General features: G+C 57.6%; 3 protein-coding genes across 4 annotated transcripts; 2 read left to right on the plus strand and 1 right to left on the minus strand.

The window, feature by feature from the left end:
- The first annotated feature begins 1 nt into the window (after window position 1).
- On the plus strand, window positions 2–3,591 carry PGP (phosphoglycolate phosphatase). The gene is made up of 2 exons (XM_085074299.1): window positions 2–854; window positions 1,453–3,591. The coding sequence occupies exons 1-2, from the start codon at window positions 17–19 to the stop codon at window positions 1,776–1,778; spliced, it is 1,164 nt and encodes a 387-aa protein (XP_084930425.1). The 5' UTR covers window positions 2–16; the 3' UTR covers window positions 1,779–3,591.
- A 101-nt stretch (window positions 3,592–3,692) lies between these two features.
- Window positions 3,693–8,737, plus strand: BRICD5 (BRICHOS domain containing 5). Of its 2 annotated transcripts, XM_085074305.1 has the most exons (6): window positions 3,693–4,731; window positions 5,818–5,949; window positions 6,312–6,464; window positions 6,691–6,798; window positions 7,580–7,733; window positions 8,252–8,737. In XM_085074305.1, the coding sequence occupies exons 1-6, from the start codon at window positions 4,576–4,578 to the stop codon at window positions 8,344–8,346; spliced, it is 798 nt and encodes a 265-aa protein (XP_084930431.1). In that variant the 5' UTR covers window positions 3,693–4,575; the 3' UTR covers window positions 8,347–8,737. The 2 variants fall into 2 exon arrangements, with proteins under 2 accessions (XP_084930431.1, XP_084930430.1); XM_085074304.1 differs by lacking the exon at window positions 8,252–8,737 and having other exon boundaries at window positions 7,580–8,216.
- Window positions 8,738–8,741: 4 nt separating this feature from the next.
- Window positions 8,742–13,282, minus strand: MLST8 (MTOR associated protein MLST8). The gene is made up of 8 exons (XM_085074303.1): window positions 12,987–13,282; window positions 12,839–12,890; window positions 12,606–12,768; window positions 12,436–12,511; window positions 10,487–10,639; window positions 10,282–10,406; window positions 9,680–9,843; window positions 8,742–9,237 (listed from the first exon to the last, which is right to left on the minus strand). The coding sequence occupies exons 1-8, from the start codon at window positions 13,113–13,115 to the stop codon at window positions 9,119–9,121; spliced, it is 981 nt and encodes a 326-aa protein (XP_084930429.1). The 5' UTR covers window positions 13,116–13,282; the 3' UTR covers window positions 8,742–9,118.
- Between the last annotated feature and the right edge of the window lie 864 nt (window positions 13,283–14,146).

Genomic DNA, 14,146 nt, shown 5'->3' on the forward strand with positions numbered 1-14,146 from the left:
TCAGGCGGAGCGGCCAATGAGAGCGCAGCGCGCCGGGCGCCATCGGCGGCGACGTGCGGGAGGACGGGCGGGGACAGTGGGCGGGGCTCCGACGGGGTGGGCGTGGCCGCGGCTGCGCCGCCCAATGGGGACGCGGTCCGTGCGGAGCGCGGCCAATGGGGAGCGGCGCGGAGCGGGCGCCGGGAGCGGCGCGGCCGAGGGGCATCGCGGGCGCGGCGGGGCGGCCATGGCGGACGGGATGGCGGCGGGCGGCCCGCGGCGCTGCCGCCGGCTGGAGGGCGAGGTGGCGCGGGCCGTGCTCGCCAACGCCGACACGCTGCTCTTCGACTGCGACGGCGTCCTGTGGCGGGGCGAGGCGGCCGTGAGCGGCGCGGCGGCGGCGCTGGGCCGGCTGGCGGCGGCGGGCAAGCGGCTGTGCTACGTGACCAACAACAGCGGGCGGACGCGCGCGGCCTACACCGAGAAGCTGCGGCGCCTGGGCTTCCCGCCCGCCGAGCAGCGGCACATCTTCGGCTCGGCCTTCTGCGCCGCCCGCTACCTGCGCCAGGCGCTGCCGCCGGGCGCCGCCGCCTACGTGCTGGGCAGCCCCGCGCTGGCCGCCGAGCTGCAGGCCGTGGGCATCCCGCACCTCGGCACCGGGCCCGCCGCCCTGCCCGGCGCCTCGCCCGCCGACTGGGTGCAGGCGCCGCTGGACCCCGCCGTGCGCGCCGTGCTCGTGGGCTTCGACGAGCACTTCAGCTACGCCAAGCTGTGCCAGGCGCTGCGCTACCTGCTGCGCGGCGGCCCCGACTGCCTGCTCGTCGGCACCAACCGCGACCACCGGCTGCCGCTCGAGGGCGGCGCCGCCATCCCCGGTGCGCGGGGCGGGGGATGGAGGGGGTGCTCCCGGGCCCGGGGGGGTCTCCGTGCTCAGCTCTGTCTCATTACACCGCGGGGTTGTGTTGGTAAAACACGAGGAGTTCCACCTCAGCCTAAGGAAGAGCTTCTTCCCGCGGGGAGTGGCAGAGCCCTGGAACAGCTGCCCAGCGAGGTCATGGAGTCTCCGTCTCTGGAGACGTTCCAAACTCGCCTGCACACGTCCCTGTGTCACCTGCTAGGTGACCCTGCCATGTAGGGGGGTTGGACTGGATGATCTCCAGAGGTTCCCTCCCATCCCAGCTATCCTGGGATTCTTTGAGGCAGCCCGGGCGTCCCAGAGCCTTTCCTCCACAGCACCCCTGAAAGAGAGAATCCTTATTGATCCTTTGCTTGCAAATAGGAGTTCCTCTTTGCCTCTGTGGGTGGAATTCCAGCCTTCTGGCAGGCTTTTATGCACCACTTCTCCTGGGACTGACCTGTCCCTCTGCCCGTAAAGCTGAGCCGTCACCTTCCCAATGCCCTGAGCAGGTTTGTACTGGCTTGTATGGATGCCAAGGGCCCTCTGCCCCTAATCCCTGCTCGCTGTTCCTGCAGGGACAGGATGCCTGGTGAAGGCCGTGGAGACGGCAGCACAGCGCGAGGCTTTCATCGTGGGCAAACCCAACCGCTTCATGTTCGACTGTGTGGCCAGCGAGTTCGATGTGGACCCGGCGCGCACCATCATGGTGGGGGACCGGCTGGACACGGACATCCTGATGGGCAACAACTGCGGCCTCACCACGCTGCTCACCCTCACCGGCGTCACGGCGCTGGACGAGGTGCAAAGCCACCAGGACAGCGACTGTCCTGCCAGGCACAGCCTGGTCCCTGATTACTACGTCGACAGCATTGCCGACCTGCTCCCGGCGCTGGGGGAGTAACGGGGTGATCACCCTGTGACAGTAATGTACTCACTAGATACTCCCCGGAGCTAGAACCCTTCGCTTTTCACCTCTCTGTCCTCTCGGTATGATTCTGTTTACATCTCAGTCTGAAATGCACTTTGGAACAAAGGGGGCAATACAGTGGCACCCGGGGCTGGGGCTTGGGGCTGGGTTTGATTATGAACGCATTGATCCAGTGTTTGTGGTGCTCCACGGCACAGGCGCCTCTGGGCTGGGCTGGGGAAGTGGAGCTGGTTGATCTGAGGAGAAGGACCATGTCCTGGCCAGGCTGGGCCATGGCTCAGCCTGGCTTGTTCAGGGTAACGGCTCTTGGGATGTGCAGTAACTCTGGTGATGTTTGGAGATGCTTGTGGAGCTGGTGTTTGCCCCTGGGGTGATTCTTTTTCCCGCCTGGGGCCCTGTTCAGGGGCACAGCCCCACAGCCGGTGACACAAATTCATCCCCTTCGTTTGACCACTGCACATTGCACTTGTGATGTAGATTGGGATGATCCCACCCAGCTCCAAACGACGGCTGCTGCACACTGTGTCTTCCAAGGTCGAGTGTGTGTAAAGCACATGTACACACAGACACTCCCTGAGCATAAAAATAGAGCAGAATATATTTAAATTATAAATAGAGTTTATGGTAATATATCTTATTTCCTAGGAGGGAAGATGAGAGGAATGTTTCTTCACTGATGGCAGTAGATTTAATTCTCCTAAATTGTTGCATTTGGTAATGCAGAGTCTGTAATCACACAGGACTGTCCTTCACTCCTGCTGCTTCCCCAAAATCCCTGGATTGATCCATACCGAGCTCCTGCACTTCCCTCAGCATTAATGAGCCACTTGCCTTGGCTTTAGCTGTACAATCCCAAATCCTGCTCAGTCCGTAGATGGATGTAGTGCCCAGGACAGCTCTCCACAAGGAGCCCTGTGGGTCCTGGCCATGTGTGACAATAGCACGTGCTTCCTTCCCATCCCTGAGCTTCAGATCTTCCACGTGTGCCAGCATGGGCTGGGCACGGTGGGTAGTGAGGAGGAATGCTGGATTGCTCAGGGATGATTCCATTTGATCTCCAGGTGGGATTGTGCATTGAGAGTCTCAGCCATGGAGTGGTTTTTGTGCTGCCCAAATCCCACAGTGAAAGCTTTTGCTTTACAGAATTAATTGAAAATTATATATGCAAATAACATGCTTTTATTCCATAGATTCCAGTATCTACTGTTCAATTTAAGCACTGGTTTTCCTTCCTGTCCAGCGGAGGAGCTCGGGCAGTGCTGATATCATGTCCTGCCTGGTAACTTGTCACCTTGTTTGTACAGCAATAACTCTGCAGTCCAGAGGGTCTCAGTGTTCCCAGAGCATTGGCTGAACCTCTAAAAGGCTGTTTGTAATTTGGAGTTGTGGAAGGAAGTGTAGATAATCCCTTCCCTACTCCTGTCTGCAGATGAAGGACTGTGCAAAGTCACAGAGGCAGAGCTTGCCCTTGGTCTGGGTAACATGGAAATGGACATTATGGACTCACTGCAGGTCGTGTCTGATGTAACGGTGTGGGTTGGGATTCAGTCCCTGTATCTGGTGCTTTTTGTGTCAGGAAAAGGCCAGGAGAAGTGTCCAGTGTCCCTCAGGCAGCTCTGTCCCTGCCGAGGGCTCTCGCTGGCCAAGGGAGCCATTGCCTGGACTCAGGGATGCTGGAATGTGCTGGTGGTGGTGTCAGTCGTGCTTCAAAATCCTGTTCTGACTTCCAAACGGTTCTTAATCCTCTACTTGAATTCCCATTAAACTCTCAAACCTGCTCTCCCCAGCGTTGTCTCATTTTGTGGTCTCATCTCTGTGCGCTTCAGTGCAGCTGTGCAATGGGAATCCTGGGAGTTAGGGATGCAGTTTGGAAGGGACCTTGAAACTCATCCAGTGCCACCCCCTGCCGCAGGCAGGGACACCTTCCACTGTCCCAGGCTGCTCTGAGACCATCCAGCCTGGCCTTGGAGACTTCCAGGGACCCAGGGGCAGCCACAGCTTTTCTCTGTGCCTGTGCCTCCCCACCCTCACAGGGAAGAGTTTCTTTCCAGCATCTAATCTAAACCTTTGACAGTGGGAAGCCATTCCCCTTTGTCCTGGCCATGCCCTTGTCCAAAGTCCCTCTCCAACTTTATTGTGGGCTCCCTTCTCCCAGTTTGATCAACCATAGGCTGTGTTTGATAGGAAAATGTCCAAAACCTGCATTTTCCCTGGATAGGCATCGCATAAAGGAATTCTGAGCTTTTCCTTGCCTCCACAACTGGGTTGTGTCTGGCTGGCAGGTCTTAAGCATTTTGGGTGCTCCTGGACTGCTCAGGATCTGGCGATCTGGGAACGCTGTTCCCACCGGGAGTTTCTCAGGAAGGAACACAGGTGACTTTGTGGCAGATCCCCTTTTCCTTTCCCTTTTCCTCCAAGGGTGACACAGGTATGTCTGTGCAGCCCAGGCTCAGGACAGCAGGATCAACACTTGGCTCCAGCCCATGGAGCTCCGGCAGCACAGAGTTCCTGTTGAAAGATGGGAATTGCCACTGCCACAAGGGCAGGCTGCCACTGTCCTCTGGTCATTTGATCTCTCAATGAGCCTCACCTGGGCCCGTGCTTGGCCCTGCCAGCCCCGAGGGCACACAAAGGCCCTGACTGTGGCTCCTGCCCCTCCCGGGGGTGAGCAGGAAGAGCTGCACTGGGCACTGACAGCAGCGCTCAGCTCCCACTCCGGCCTCAAGTTTCCCCTCCCGTGGAGCCCTTGGGCTGCGAGGGACAGGTATTTATGTGCCATGGACACAAGTTGAGGTTTCCCAGGTGTGCCTGGAGCCGGGACCATGCCCAGTCTGTGCGTGGGCAGGAGGCAGAGCGGCAGCAGCCAGGTCGTCGTCTGAACTGGAGGATGGAGGGAGGGGAGAACGCCAGCCGTGCTGCCCCTGCAGTGAGTATTCCCTTGTCCCTGCAGTGGGTATTCCCTGTCCCTGCAGTGAGTATTCCCTGTCCCTGCAGCTCCTGGGCAAAGGCTGGCTCTGTCCTTCCTCTGGGACTTGACTTAGGACAAGGGTGTGACAGGACAAGGGGCACTGGCTTCCCAGTGCTGCTCGGGGTGGGTGTGAGCTGTGACCTACTGAATGCTGGGAGCTGCTGGATTTCTCTATTTGCACCTTTCCCACCAGAGAGAATTCCATTGGCTATTGAAAACCTGCCTGTTACTGCAGGGCTGGGGCTCTGCTCTGTAGGAATTGATAGGATTTCAGATCCATGCAGTTCTAACTCGCTGCTTTTCTGGGGGAATAATCTGGAAGTTCCCTGTTTCCTGTAAAGATCTGTAACTGTCCCAAGGCTGGATGAGCCCATCCTCGTGCAGCTGGAGCAGATGGAATCCTGGGCATGGATTGAATTCCTCTGTCTTTCAAAGGACTGAGAAACAGGTTATTTTTTAAATGTGGCCTGTGTTTGAGATTATTGAAAGCACATTTTCTGCTTTGTAAAAATCCCATTACGTGCCATGAAGTTAAATTTAATTGCTTCAATATAAGAATTAAAGTAAATTAATAGAGCCAATAGAAATGTCACAGCACTGCCAAGCTCTTTTCCTTGGTCTCATGAAGAACAACTTAGCAAGAAAATCCAACACAGCCCAGCACAGGGAGGGGAACAGAAGCAGGATCACTCCACTCGGGATATGATTCCAACGCTGATGGTTCCACTGGGGATCTCCGCTGTAAACCAAAATAATTTAATTTGTTGTTCCCTTGTGTCTGGAAAGCTGCTGCTCCAGCCTGCCCTGGGGGTTTTGCAGCTTCCCTGGCTGTGGCAGTGCTGGTTAACAGGATCCTGGATCTGTAATTCCGTGCTGTGGGATAGAGGCTCCATTATTCCAGGTGCTGCAATGGTTTGGCAGCTCTGCACTCCAACTTGTTTGCACAAGGATTTGTGTCATGAGCTGGAAACATGTTTGATGAAGAAGAATTGGCAGAAGGGTCAATTTTAACTGCTGTTCCTGTTCTTTTGCCCTGGCTCCCAGGACAGGAGGCCCACAGCACACTTCCCAGCTCCCTCCAGGACCTTCTGGATCATCTTGTCCATAACCTTGTTTTTTGCAGTTGTTGGCATCACTGTCGTGGGGGTTCTCAGCTTCTCCCCCAGCTCTGCCCAGGTAAGGGATCCCCATCCAGGCAGGAAGCCTCCATCTGCCTGCAGCCCTGAGTTGTGTGGGAAGCACTTCCCAGGAGGGATGAGTGGGCTGAGATCTGGGCTGGGTTGGGCTGGACAATGCAGGGAGGTGCAGGCAGGCAGGGAGTGCCCTGGCCCTTTCCTCCAGCACCTGGTGCCTCTCCCAGCCCTGATGATGCAGTCATGGATGATCATTTCTGTGGGTCAGAGCCTCCTTCTCTCACTAAATCACTCAGACAGGGAACAGGGCAGCCCAGGGCCCAGCTGGGGGTGTTGGTGGGAGATGCTGCACACAAGCACTGAGCAGCTGATGGTGGCTGCTGCCCTCCCACTCCTCGTGCCCAGGCTGGCTCCCAGCTCCTCAGAGTGACACTCCAGGGCCAGCAGGACCCGCTGAGGAACCAGACAGCCGTGGTGGACAAGGCCAGGAGCACCGTCACCTACTACATCACCTCGCAGAGCAACCTGAGCGCCGTGGTGCTGTACGACAGCAGGAACGTGAGTGCTGGGGCAGCCCTGCCTCCTCAGCTCCCAGGGGATCAGAGGGGCTGTGCTGGGAGCTGGGGGGAGAGACCAGGAAAAATATCAGCTCCTGTTTGCTGCCCTTCTCTGCATCTTTAGTCGGGAAGCCCAGAGCAGGGGAAAGGAGAATGTTGGTTTTAGGGGCTGCTGGGCTGGGGTGGTGCCTGTGCTGCCTGCTGCAAGGGGCACCTCTGTCTGGCAGGGCTACGTGTGCTACAAGCCTCTGGAGCAGCAAACCTGCTACCTGAGGAGGATGGACCCCTGGGACCTGCAGACCCTGCAGACAGCTCTCAACACCTCTGAGCACAGCGTGAGCAGCTGTTCCTGGGACATCTGGGACATCTGGGGCTGGGGGATGGATTGAGCTTTGCACAGAGTCGCTAAACATTCTTCCCTGTGTGGGTTTGCAGGGGTGACTCCACCCCCAAGGATCCAGAGCAGGGCTCTCCCAGCCCCTGTTCTGACGGATTCAGTGCTCTGAGCCAGCTCTGTATACCCTGATTCCTGTGAGAAGCAGCCGAGCTGCAGGCTGGGGCAGGGGCATGTGTCCCATGGAGGTGAAGAGCAGGGCTCCCGCAGGACCCACTCTGGATTCTGTTACCTGCTGAAAAATCTGGGGAAGGAAAAACAAAGAGGGTTTGTTGCTAACTCACAGGGAAGAAAGTTGGAGGAAATAATGTATACAGACCCTCAGTGTGGATGCCCGGGCAGGGGCAGATTCCATTTCCAGAAGACACAAAGCCCCATTTTTTTGTGCCCTGCCATCTGCTCTCCATTTCCTCAGGGGCTCCTGGGGGCTCCTTGGTCACCTTACTCCCAGAGGGAAGTAGGAACTCAGGCTCCCAAAGGGGATGCAAGGAGAAGAAAGCACCTGCCCAGCCCTGAGGCTCCTGAATGGAAGTAAAATTTGATGGTGCCAGGGCTGCCAGCAGCCCACAGACAGACAAGAGCTGGCAGGCTCACCCTGGGACAGGGCAGCTGGCAGGAGAAACCTGCCAGGGGTTCAGAGCACTCCTGGGGTGCCAGAGCAGGGCTGTGGGGCTGGAGGGACAAAGTGCCTCGGGAGGAAATAACGGGGATGTTTCTTTCAGGCCGAGCAGCTGGTACACCCCAACAACCAGACCAAGTTCTACCGGGAGTTCCTGGGAATCATGGCAGGGGAGCAGGTGGAGCCCAGGGGCCTGGGGGAGGCTGTGCAGACCCTGTGTGAGCAGACATCCATCTTCTGGGTGCGGAGAGGGCAGGGTAAGTGGGACACTCCTCTTGGCAGGGGAAGCAAGAGCTTTTCCAGCACCTCTAAGAGGATCAGGCTTTGCCACACAACAGCTGATGCATCCCAGGACAGGCTGCCAAGGCCCAGGTGACCTCTAGTGCAAAATCAGACCATTGTTCGCCATCCCTGAGCGCTGGCCACCCCCTGTACCCACCTGCTGTGGCACTGGGATGGCACTGAGCCCCTGCCCCAGCAGCACAGCACAGCCAGCACACAGAGCTGTCCCGAGACACCACTGGTTAATCCCTGTCACCTTCATCCTCAGCCAAAGCAGCCTGCTGAGCTGTCAGCCTGCTGTGTCTCACTCCAGCTTTAGTAAGAAAGGTCATCCCCTGAGGCTCTCCCTTTGCTTGGCTCCCCAGGGACTCCTGTAGCTGCAGGACCAAAGCATCCCTGGGGACTCACAGCTGCAGGACCAAAGCATCCCTGGGGACTCACAGCTGCAGGACCAAAGCATTGCTCTCACTGCTCTGTCCTTGCTCATTGGCAGGGCCGGGAAGGCAGCGCCTCATCTACCTGTGCATCGACATTTGCTTCCCCAGCAACATCTGTGTCTCCATCTGCTTCTATTACCTGCCTGAGTAAGTGCTGCAGCCACAGCCACCCTCTCTGCCCTCATACTTGAACTGGATTCCTGAAAAGCCTCTGACTTCCACAAGGAAGGGAACACCTCCAGCATCCCCAGAGCTTCCTGCTGATTCCATGCTGCAGGTCAGGAGAGTTTAGAGAAACAAGAGGCCTCTGCTCAGCACTGTCAGCACAGCCACCCTGCAGCTCTGCTCCAGGGATGTGCAGAGTCCATAGGAATTAGGAGCCCCAGGCCTAGAGGAATCCCAGGGGTAGCTGGAGTTCTGGGGCTCCAGGCCCTGTTCAGCACAAGGTGGTTGTTATATTTGGGTGTGGTTGGCTTTAGGAGAGCAGCTCTCCAAGTCACTCTGTGAAACATTTCAAATAAAGGGATTGCAAACTGAGACAAGAGCTGCTTCTCCTCTTTGCTCAGCCTCTCCCATCACTTGGAAAGGCCGACTTTTATTTTTTTCCCACTTTGGGGTACAAAAACATCCGAAGCTGTCACCAGCAGATGTCCCAGGGCTTTCTCCAGCTGAACTGTACCCGTGTCCCTGCAGTGGGATTGTGCCTGCCTCTCCCACTCCCTCCCTCAGAGGCCACACACTTCAGCAATGTCCTGCCTGGAGCTGCAGCCTGGTCTCACCCCAGGCAGCTGCAGCTGCTCCTGTCAGAGCCCCAGCCCTCTCCATGAGGGAGGGGATAGGTACAGTGCGTGTCCCAGGCTCTGGAGAGGTCTGGCAAGGCAAGGGGAAACAAGCAGAGGTCCTGTCCTTGCCACACGTGGCTGTTATCCCAACACACTGTCATTGAAGGCCAGGCAGACCACGGCTTTCTGGTGGCCACTGTATTCCCTCTTGATCTCTCCTGTCTCCACACACCACAGTCTGGCCAGGTTATCAGAGGAGGCTGGAACAGAGAGTGAAAAGAGCAGTGGGATAAATGGCATTATCTTTCAAATTTCGTTTCTACTATTATTGCAAGAATTACTTTCCTCTTGCTTCATTCAGCCATCCTTAGGGCTGGTGATGACCAGCAAGGCAGAGCAGCTCAGTGCCTTTCTCTTTTATGTGGGGTTGAACTATTTTGGAGAGCAGTGACTGTGGAAATTACCACAGGTCCGTTTAAAGGACTAACATGCTGTGAACTGTGAGATGAACAGCAGAGCTGGAGATCTTCTCTCCGGTTTAAACAGCACAGACAAAATGTTCCAGTCAGCAGAATGTGTTGGGGCTCTGGGGCTGGGTGCTCCCACCTACATCCCCTGTGCCCCAGGCCTGGCAATGTCCCAGCCAGAACTGGTCAGGCCTGGCTGCTGCAGGGCCCTGGCACAGTCCAGGCAGTGCCTCACCTGTGACGATGTACTGGGAGTCCCCAGAGAAGGCACAGTCCCACATCCAGCCCCGGGATGTCTCCCCAGGGTTGTTGCTCTTAATGCTCAGCTCTGTCATCAGGGAGAAGTTTGAAGTCCTCCAGATCTTGCATGTCTGATCTGCAGAACAGGTGGCCAAGAGCCTGCAAGAAGGAGACATGTGAGGGCAACCTCATTAGTCACTGTCCCCCTGAGGGGCTCTTATCACCATGGGCCTGGGCCAGAGCCAGTGAAAGCCTGGAGACCTGCCCCCATTGCAATCAGATCTCCTTACACCTGCACTGTCTGATTGAGGAGAATCCAGCTGAACAGACTCCACGAAGGAGCTCACACTTGGTGGCAGTTGGATCCCAGCTGTAGAACAGCTCAGGGCTGCAAACCTCGCTGAGCTCAGGGAGCACGAGTAGGACACCACTGACAGTGACCCTGTGGTGGCACATCCCCTGCCTCCTGTCCCACTCCTCCCTGGGGACCTGCAGTGTGGAGCCAGCAGCAACCACAGCTGGAGGCACAGCTGGCCCCTGCCAGCCTGGAAAGGCCCACGTTTGCCCTGGGAGGGAGGTGAGGGGCTAAACACCCACGTGGAGTCAGGGCTGAACTTGCACTGCAGGGCGTAGCGGTTGTGCGCTGGGATCTTGGTCTTGGGGATCAGCTGCGTCACCTCCTCGCCGATGCCACCCGTCAGGTTCCACACGTAGCAGTTTCCCTGTGGATACACAGCAGGATCTGTGTTGGGCTGGTGGATCCCAACAGTTCCCCATCCCAGCACACCCCAGCAGAGCTCACCGAGCTGTTCACAGCCGCCATGTAACTGGCATCAGGGTCGATGTGCACCGAATTGACCGACACCTCGGGCTCGGGGATGAGCTGCTCGTTGTGGTCAGTCTTCAGGTCCCAGATGTGGATGGCACCGCTCTGGTCACCCACGATCAGCTCTGCCTGCAGGGACACAGCAGCCACGTCTCTCCTGTGAGCAGCAGCCTGGAGCTGATGCCCACATCGTGCCCCTGCAGCACCACCCTGCTCTGGGGTTGAGCAGCAGGGTCCTGTCCTGCCTCCTCTGTCCCCAGCTCAGGGCTGTTCCACACCCTGGCTGTCCCAGCCGAGTACTGACTCCTGTGACATTCTGCAAAAGGGTGTTTCCCTCCCCAGAAGTGTTTGCTGATTTTCTGAACCCCGGAGCAAACAGCAGGTGCCCCAATTCCGTTTGGCACAGCCACAGCTCCAAACGACATCCACAGTAGCCAAGTGGTTTTCAGCACGTCTGAGAGGCAGCATTAAGGGGCAGCTTGGCCACTGAACAACTGAAGCACTCAAGGGTGCAGAGACACCTGAAAAACACAACCTGAAGTGGGTTTTTCTCTCTCCCCCCTTCTCAGGGGAAGGACAAGAGCCAAGGGCAGGAGTCCTGGCTCTGATCCCGTGCTCAGAGCAGAAGACAATGCTGGCATGTCTCCACTCAAACCAGGGCTTTATCGACAGCCCTGCGCTGTCCATAATTTTAGCAGAATCCCTAGAGGAGATCAGGTCATCAGGCCCAGCTAATCCTGTCCCTGGGAGCAGAGGCTGGCTCTGAGGAGACAACCACCACTCAGTATATTTATCTGACTACACAAAAGCCTCTTCTGGGCTCCTCAATCCTCAGCCCCCTCTCAGCAGGTGTAAATGCTGAGTCTGAAGCTTTCATGGCTTTACCTAGGCAGTGAGGAATCTCTGGATAATTGGATCAGCATTTCTGCAGAGGGAATTGCAGAGCCACGGAACTATCCGAACAAATGCTGCCACCTTTGGACTAATTAACCACCTTCTGCTCACAAACCAACACTCTGCACCTCAGCAGCATCTTGGTCAGGGATAAATTCTCATCTAACACCTATGTGCAGCAATATTTATTTTCTATAACACATTGTCACAGCACTGACACTACAAGAGCATTTGGGTAAAGTCTGATCTCAAATTTAGTCTGAAATCCCAGATTTGCAAAATTAAGCCTTTGTGAAATGAAATGCAAGGGAACATTTCCATTACTCAGCGTTTTACAGGTTTGCACTGCCCTGTCTGCAGGCAAAACCACAGTCCTGCAAGCCCAGCCCAGTCCAGCCAGACCATTAGCAGTGATTGATCCCTATTGATTTCCCTCCTGCTGCTCACTTCAGCCTCCCTTCAAGAGCATCCACTCTCCCTCTGCTCAGCTACAGCTGCTGAACCCACTGGTGAACCTCAGCCAAAGCCAGCCTGAAGGGAATTGTGGCCAAAGGCCCAGGGATGCTTTTTCTTGGCAATGTTGTCACCCTCAAGCTTCCCAGCTCACCCCACACTTCCAGCTCCACTCCCATCACATCTCCAGTGATGTTCAGGGGCACAGCAGCTCCAACAGCATGTTCCTTCCCATGTGATGAGCCCAGCACAGCCCCTGTGCTGTCCCTTTGCAACAGCCACCAGGCTATTAGCACACACACAGCGTGTGAAGCCCCCAGGCCATCTTCTGTTGTATCCCATCTTGTGCTGGGACACACCTCTGCAACCCCTCACGTTTACCCAGAGGAGCCACAGGTTACCCAGAGAAGCTGTGGCTGCCTCTGGATCCCTGGCAGTGTCCAAGGCCAGGCTGGACAGGGCTTGGAGCAGCCTGGGATAGTGGAAGGTGTCCCTGCCCATGGCACGTGGATGAGCTTTAAGGTCCCTTTCACAGGACTCTCTAGGCAGGGAAAGCCCAGAGGAGGCAGTTTCCTCACCTGGTTGGGGTGCAGGCACACACAGTTGATGGGAGCGTTCACCTGGAAAATGCGCTGGCACTGCAGGTTCCGGGACCTGTGACAGACAGCGAGGGAGGAGTGTTCATGGCTGTGAGCTCAGCCCCACAGCCCGGGGGTGCTGCCGGAGGGAGGGAACCCGCCGTGCCCACCTGAGATCCCAGATGCGGGCCATGCAGTCCTCCCCGCCCGTGTACATCCAGCGCCCGTCCTCATGGAAGCCCACCGAGGTGATGTTCTTGCTCACGCCGTCGTAGTTGATGACGGGGTTGGGGTTGTTGGAGTTGAGGTCGTACATGCGGATGTGCTGGTACCCTGCAAGCAGCGCGCAGCGGCTGAGCACCGGCCCGGCTCCCGGCGCGCCCGGCGGGACAGCAGCGCTCACCTGCGGCTGCGATCATGCTCCGGTCCGGCGTGATCTCCAGCGCGTTCACCTGCTGCGGGCGCCGTTAAGGTCGGTACGGAGCACCAGCCGGGCCCACCCGGGGGCCGACCGCGGGACAAGCCCCGAGCTGCCGGGGCAGGAAGGATACGGAGTCCTGGTGCTGCACCGTGCGGGTGCAGATGCCGCTGTGCGCCTGCCAGAAGCGCACCGTGTGGTCGTAGCCGGCCGTGGCCAGGATGACCGGGTCGCTGCCCACCGTGCCCTGCGCCGCGTTCATGCTGCCGCCGCTCCCGGAGCCGCCGCGCCCCGCCCGCGCTCGGAGGAGTCCCTAAAGCCTGTGGGGTGTCTCTCAGCCCGGGGTGTCCCTGCCCCCGCGGGGTCTCGGCCCGGCCCGGCCCGCGGCTCTCTCTCACCCCGCTCCCCCCGGTCCCGCTCCCGATCCCCTCACGGCTCCCAGCTCTGCGCGTGCGCACAGCGCTCTCCTGGCCCGCCGCCACCGCCCCGGGCCGCGTCCGGCGGGAGTGCGCATGCGGAGGGACGTACCATGGGCGCGGCGCGGGGGGAGGGAGAGGCGAGACCACTGCAAACGGGGTGGGGGAGAGGGCGTTCGCAGCGGTACCGCCAGGGGGCGCAGTGCTGAAAACCGGATGCGCGATTTGGGACATGGGGTGTGGGGTGTGGGGTGTGGGATATGGGATATGGGATATGGGATATGGGATATGGGATATGGGGTGTGGGATATGGGATATGGGATATGGGATATGGGATATGGGATATGGGATATGGGGTGTGGGATATGGGGTATGGGATATGGGATATGGGATATGGGACATGGGATATGGGATATGGGGTGTGGGATATGGGGTGTGGAATACGGGATATGGGATATGGGATATGGGATATGGGATATGGGACATGGGACATGGGACATGGGATATGGGATATGGGGTGTGGGATATGGGGTGTGGAATACGGGATATGGGATATGGGATATGGGATATGGGATATGGGATATGGGATATGGGATATGGGATATGGGGTGTGGGATATGGGATATGGGATATGGGATATGGGATATGGGATATGGGATATGGGATGTGATGTATGGGGTATGGGACACGCGACATCGGACATGGCACACGGGATATGCGCTGGGCACAGGATACACACCGAGCGCCAAGTATGAGACAGGAAACATGGGACGTGTGACACAAAGCATGGGACACACTCCATGCACACACCAGGCACGGGACACGGGACACTGGACAGGGGACACACGCTGGGCACACACTGGGCACGGGATATTGG

The sequence above is a fragment of the Lichenostomus cassidix genome, chromosome 14 (assembly GCF_008360975.1).
Source record: "Lichenostomus cassidix isolate B80296 chromosome 14, HeHo_3.0, whole genome shotgun sequence".
Lineage (NCBI taxonomy): Eukaryota > Metazoa > Chordata > Aves > Passeriformes > Meliphagidae > Lichenostomus > Lichenostomus cassidix.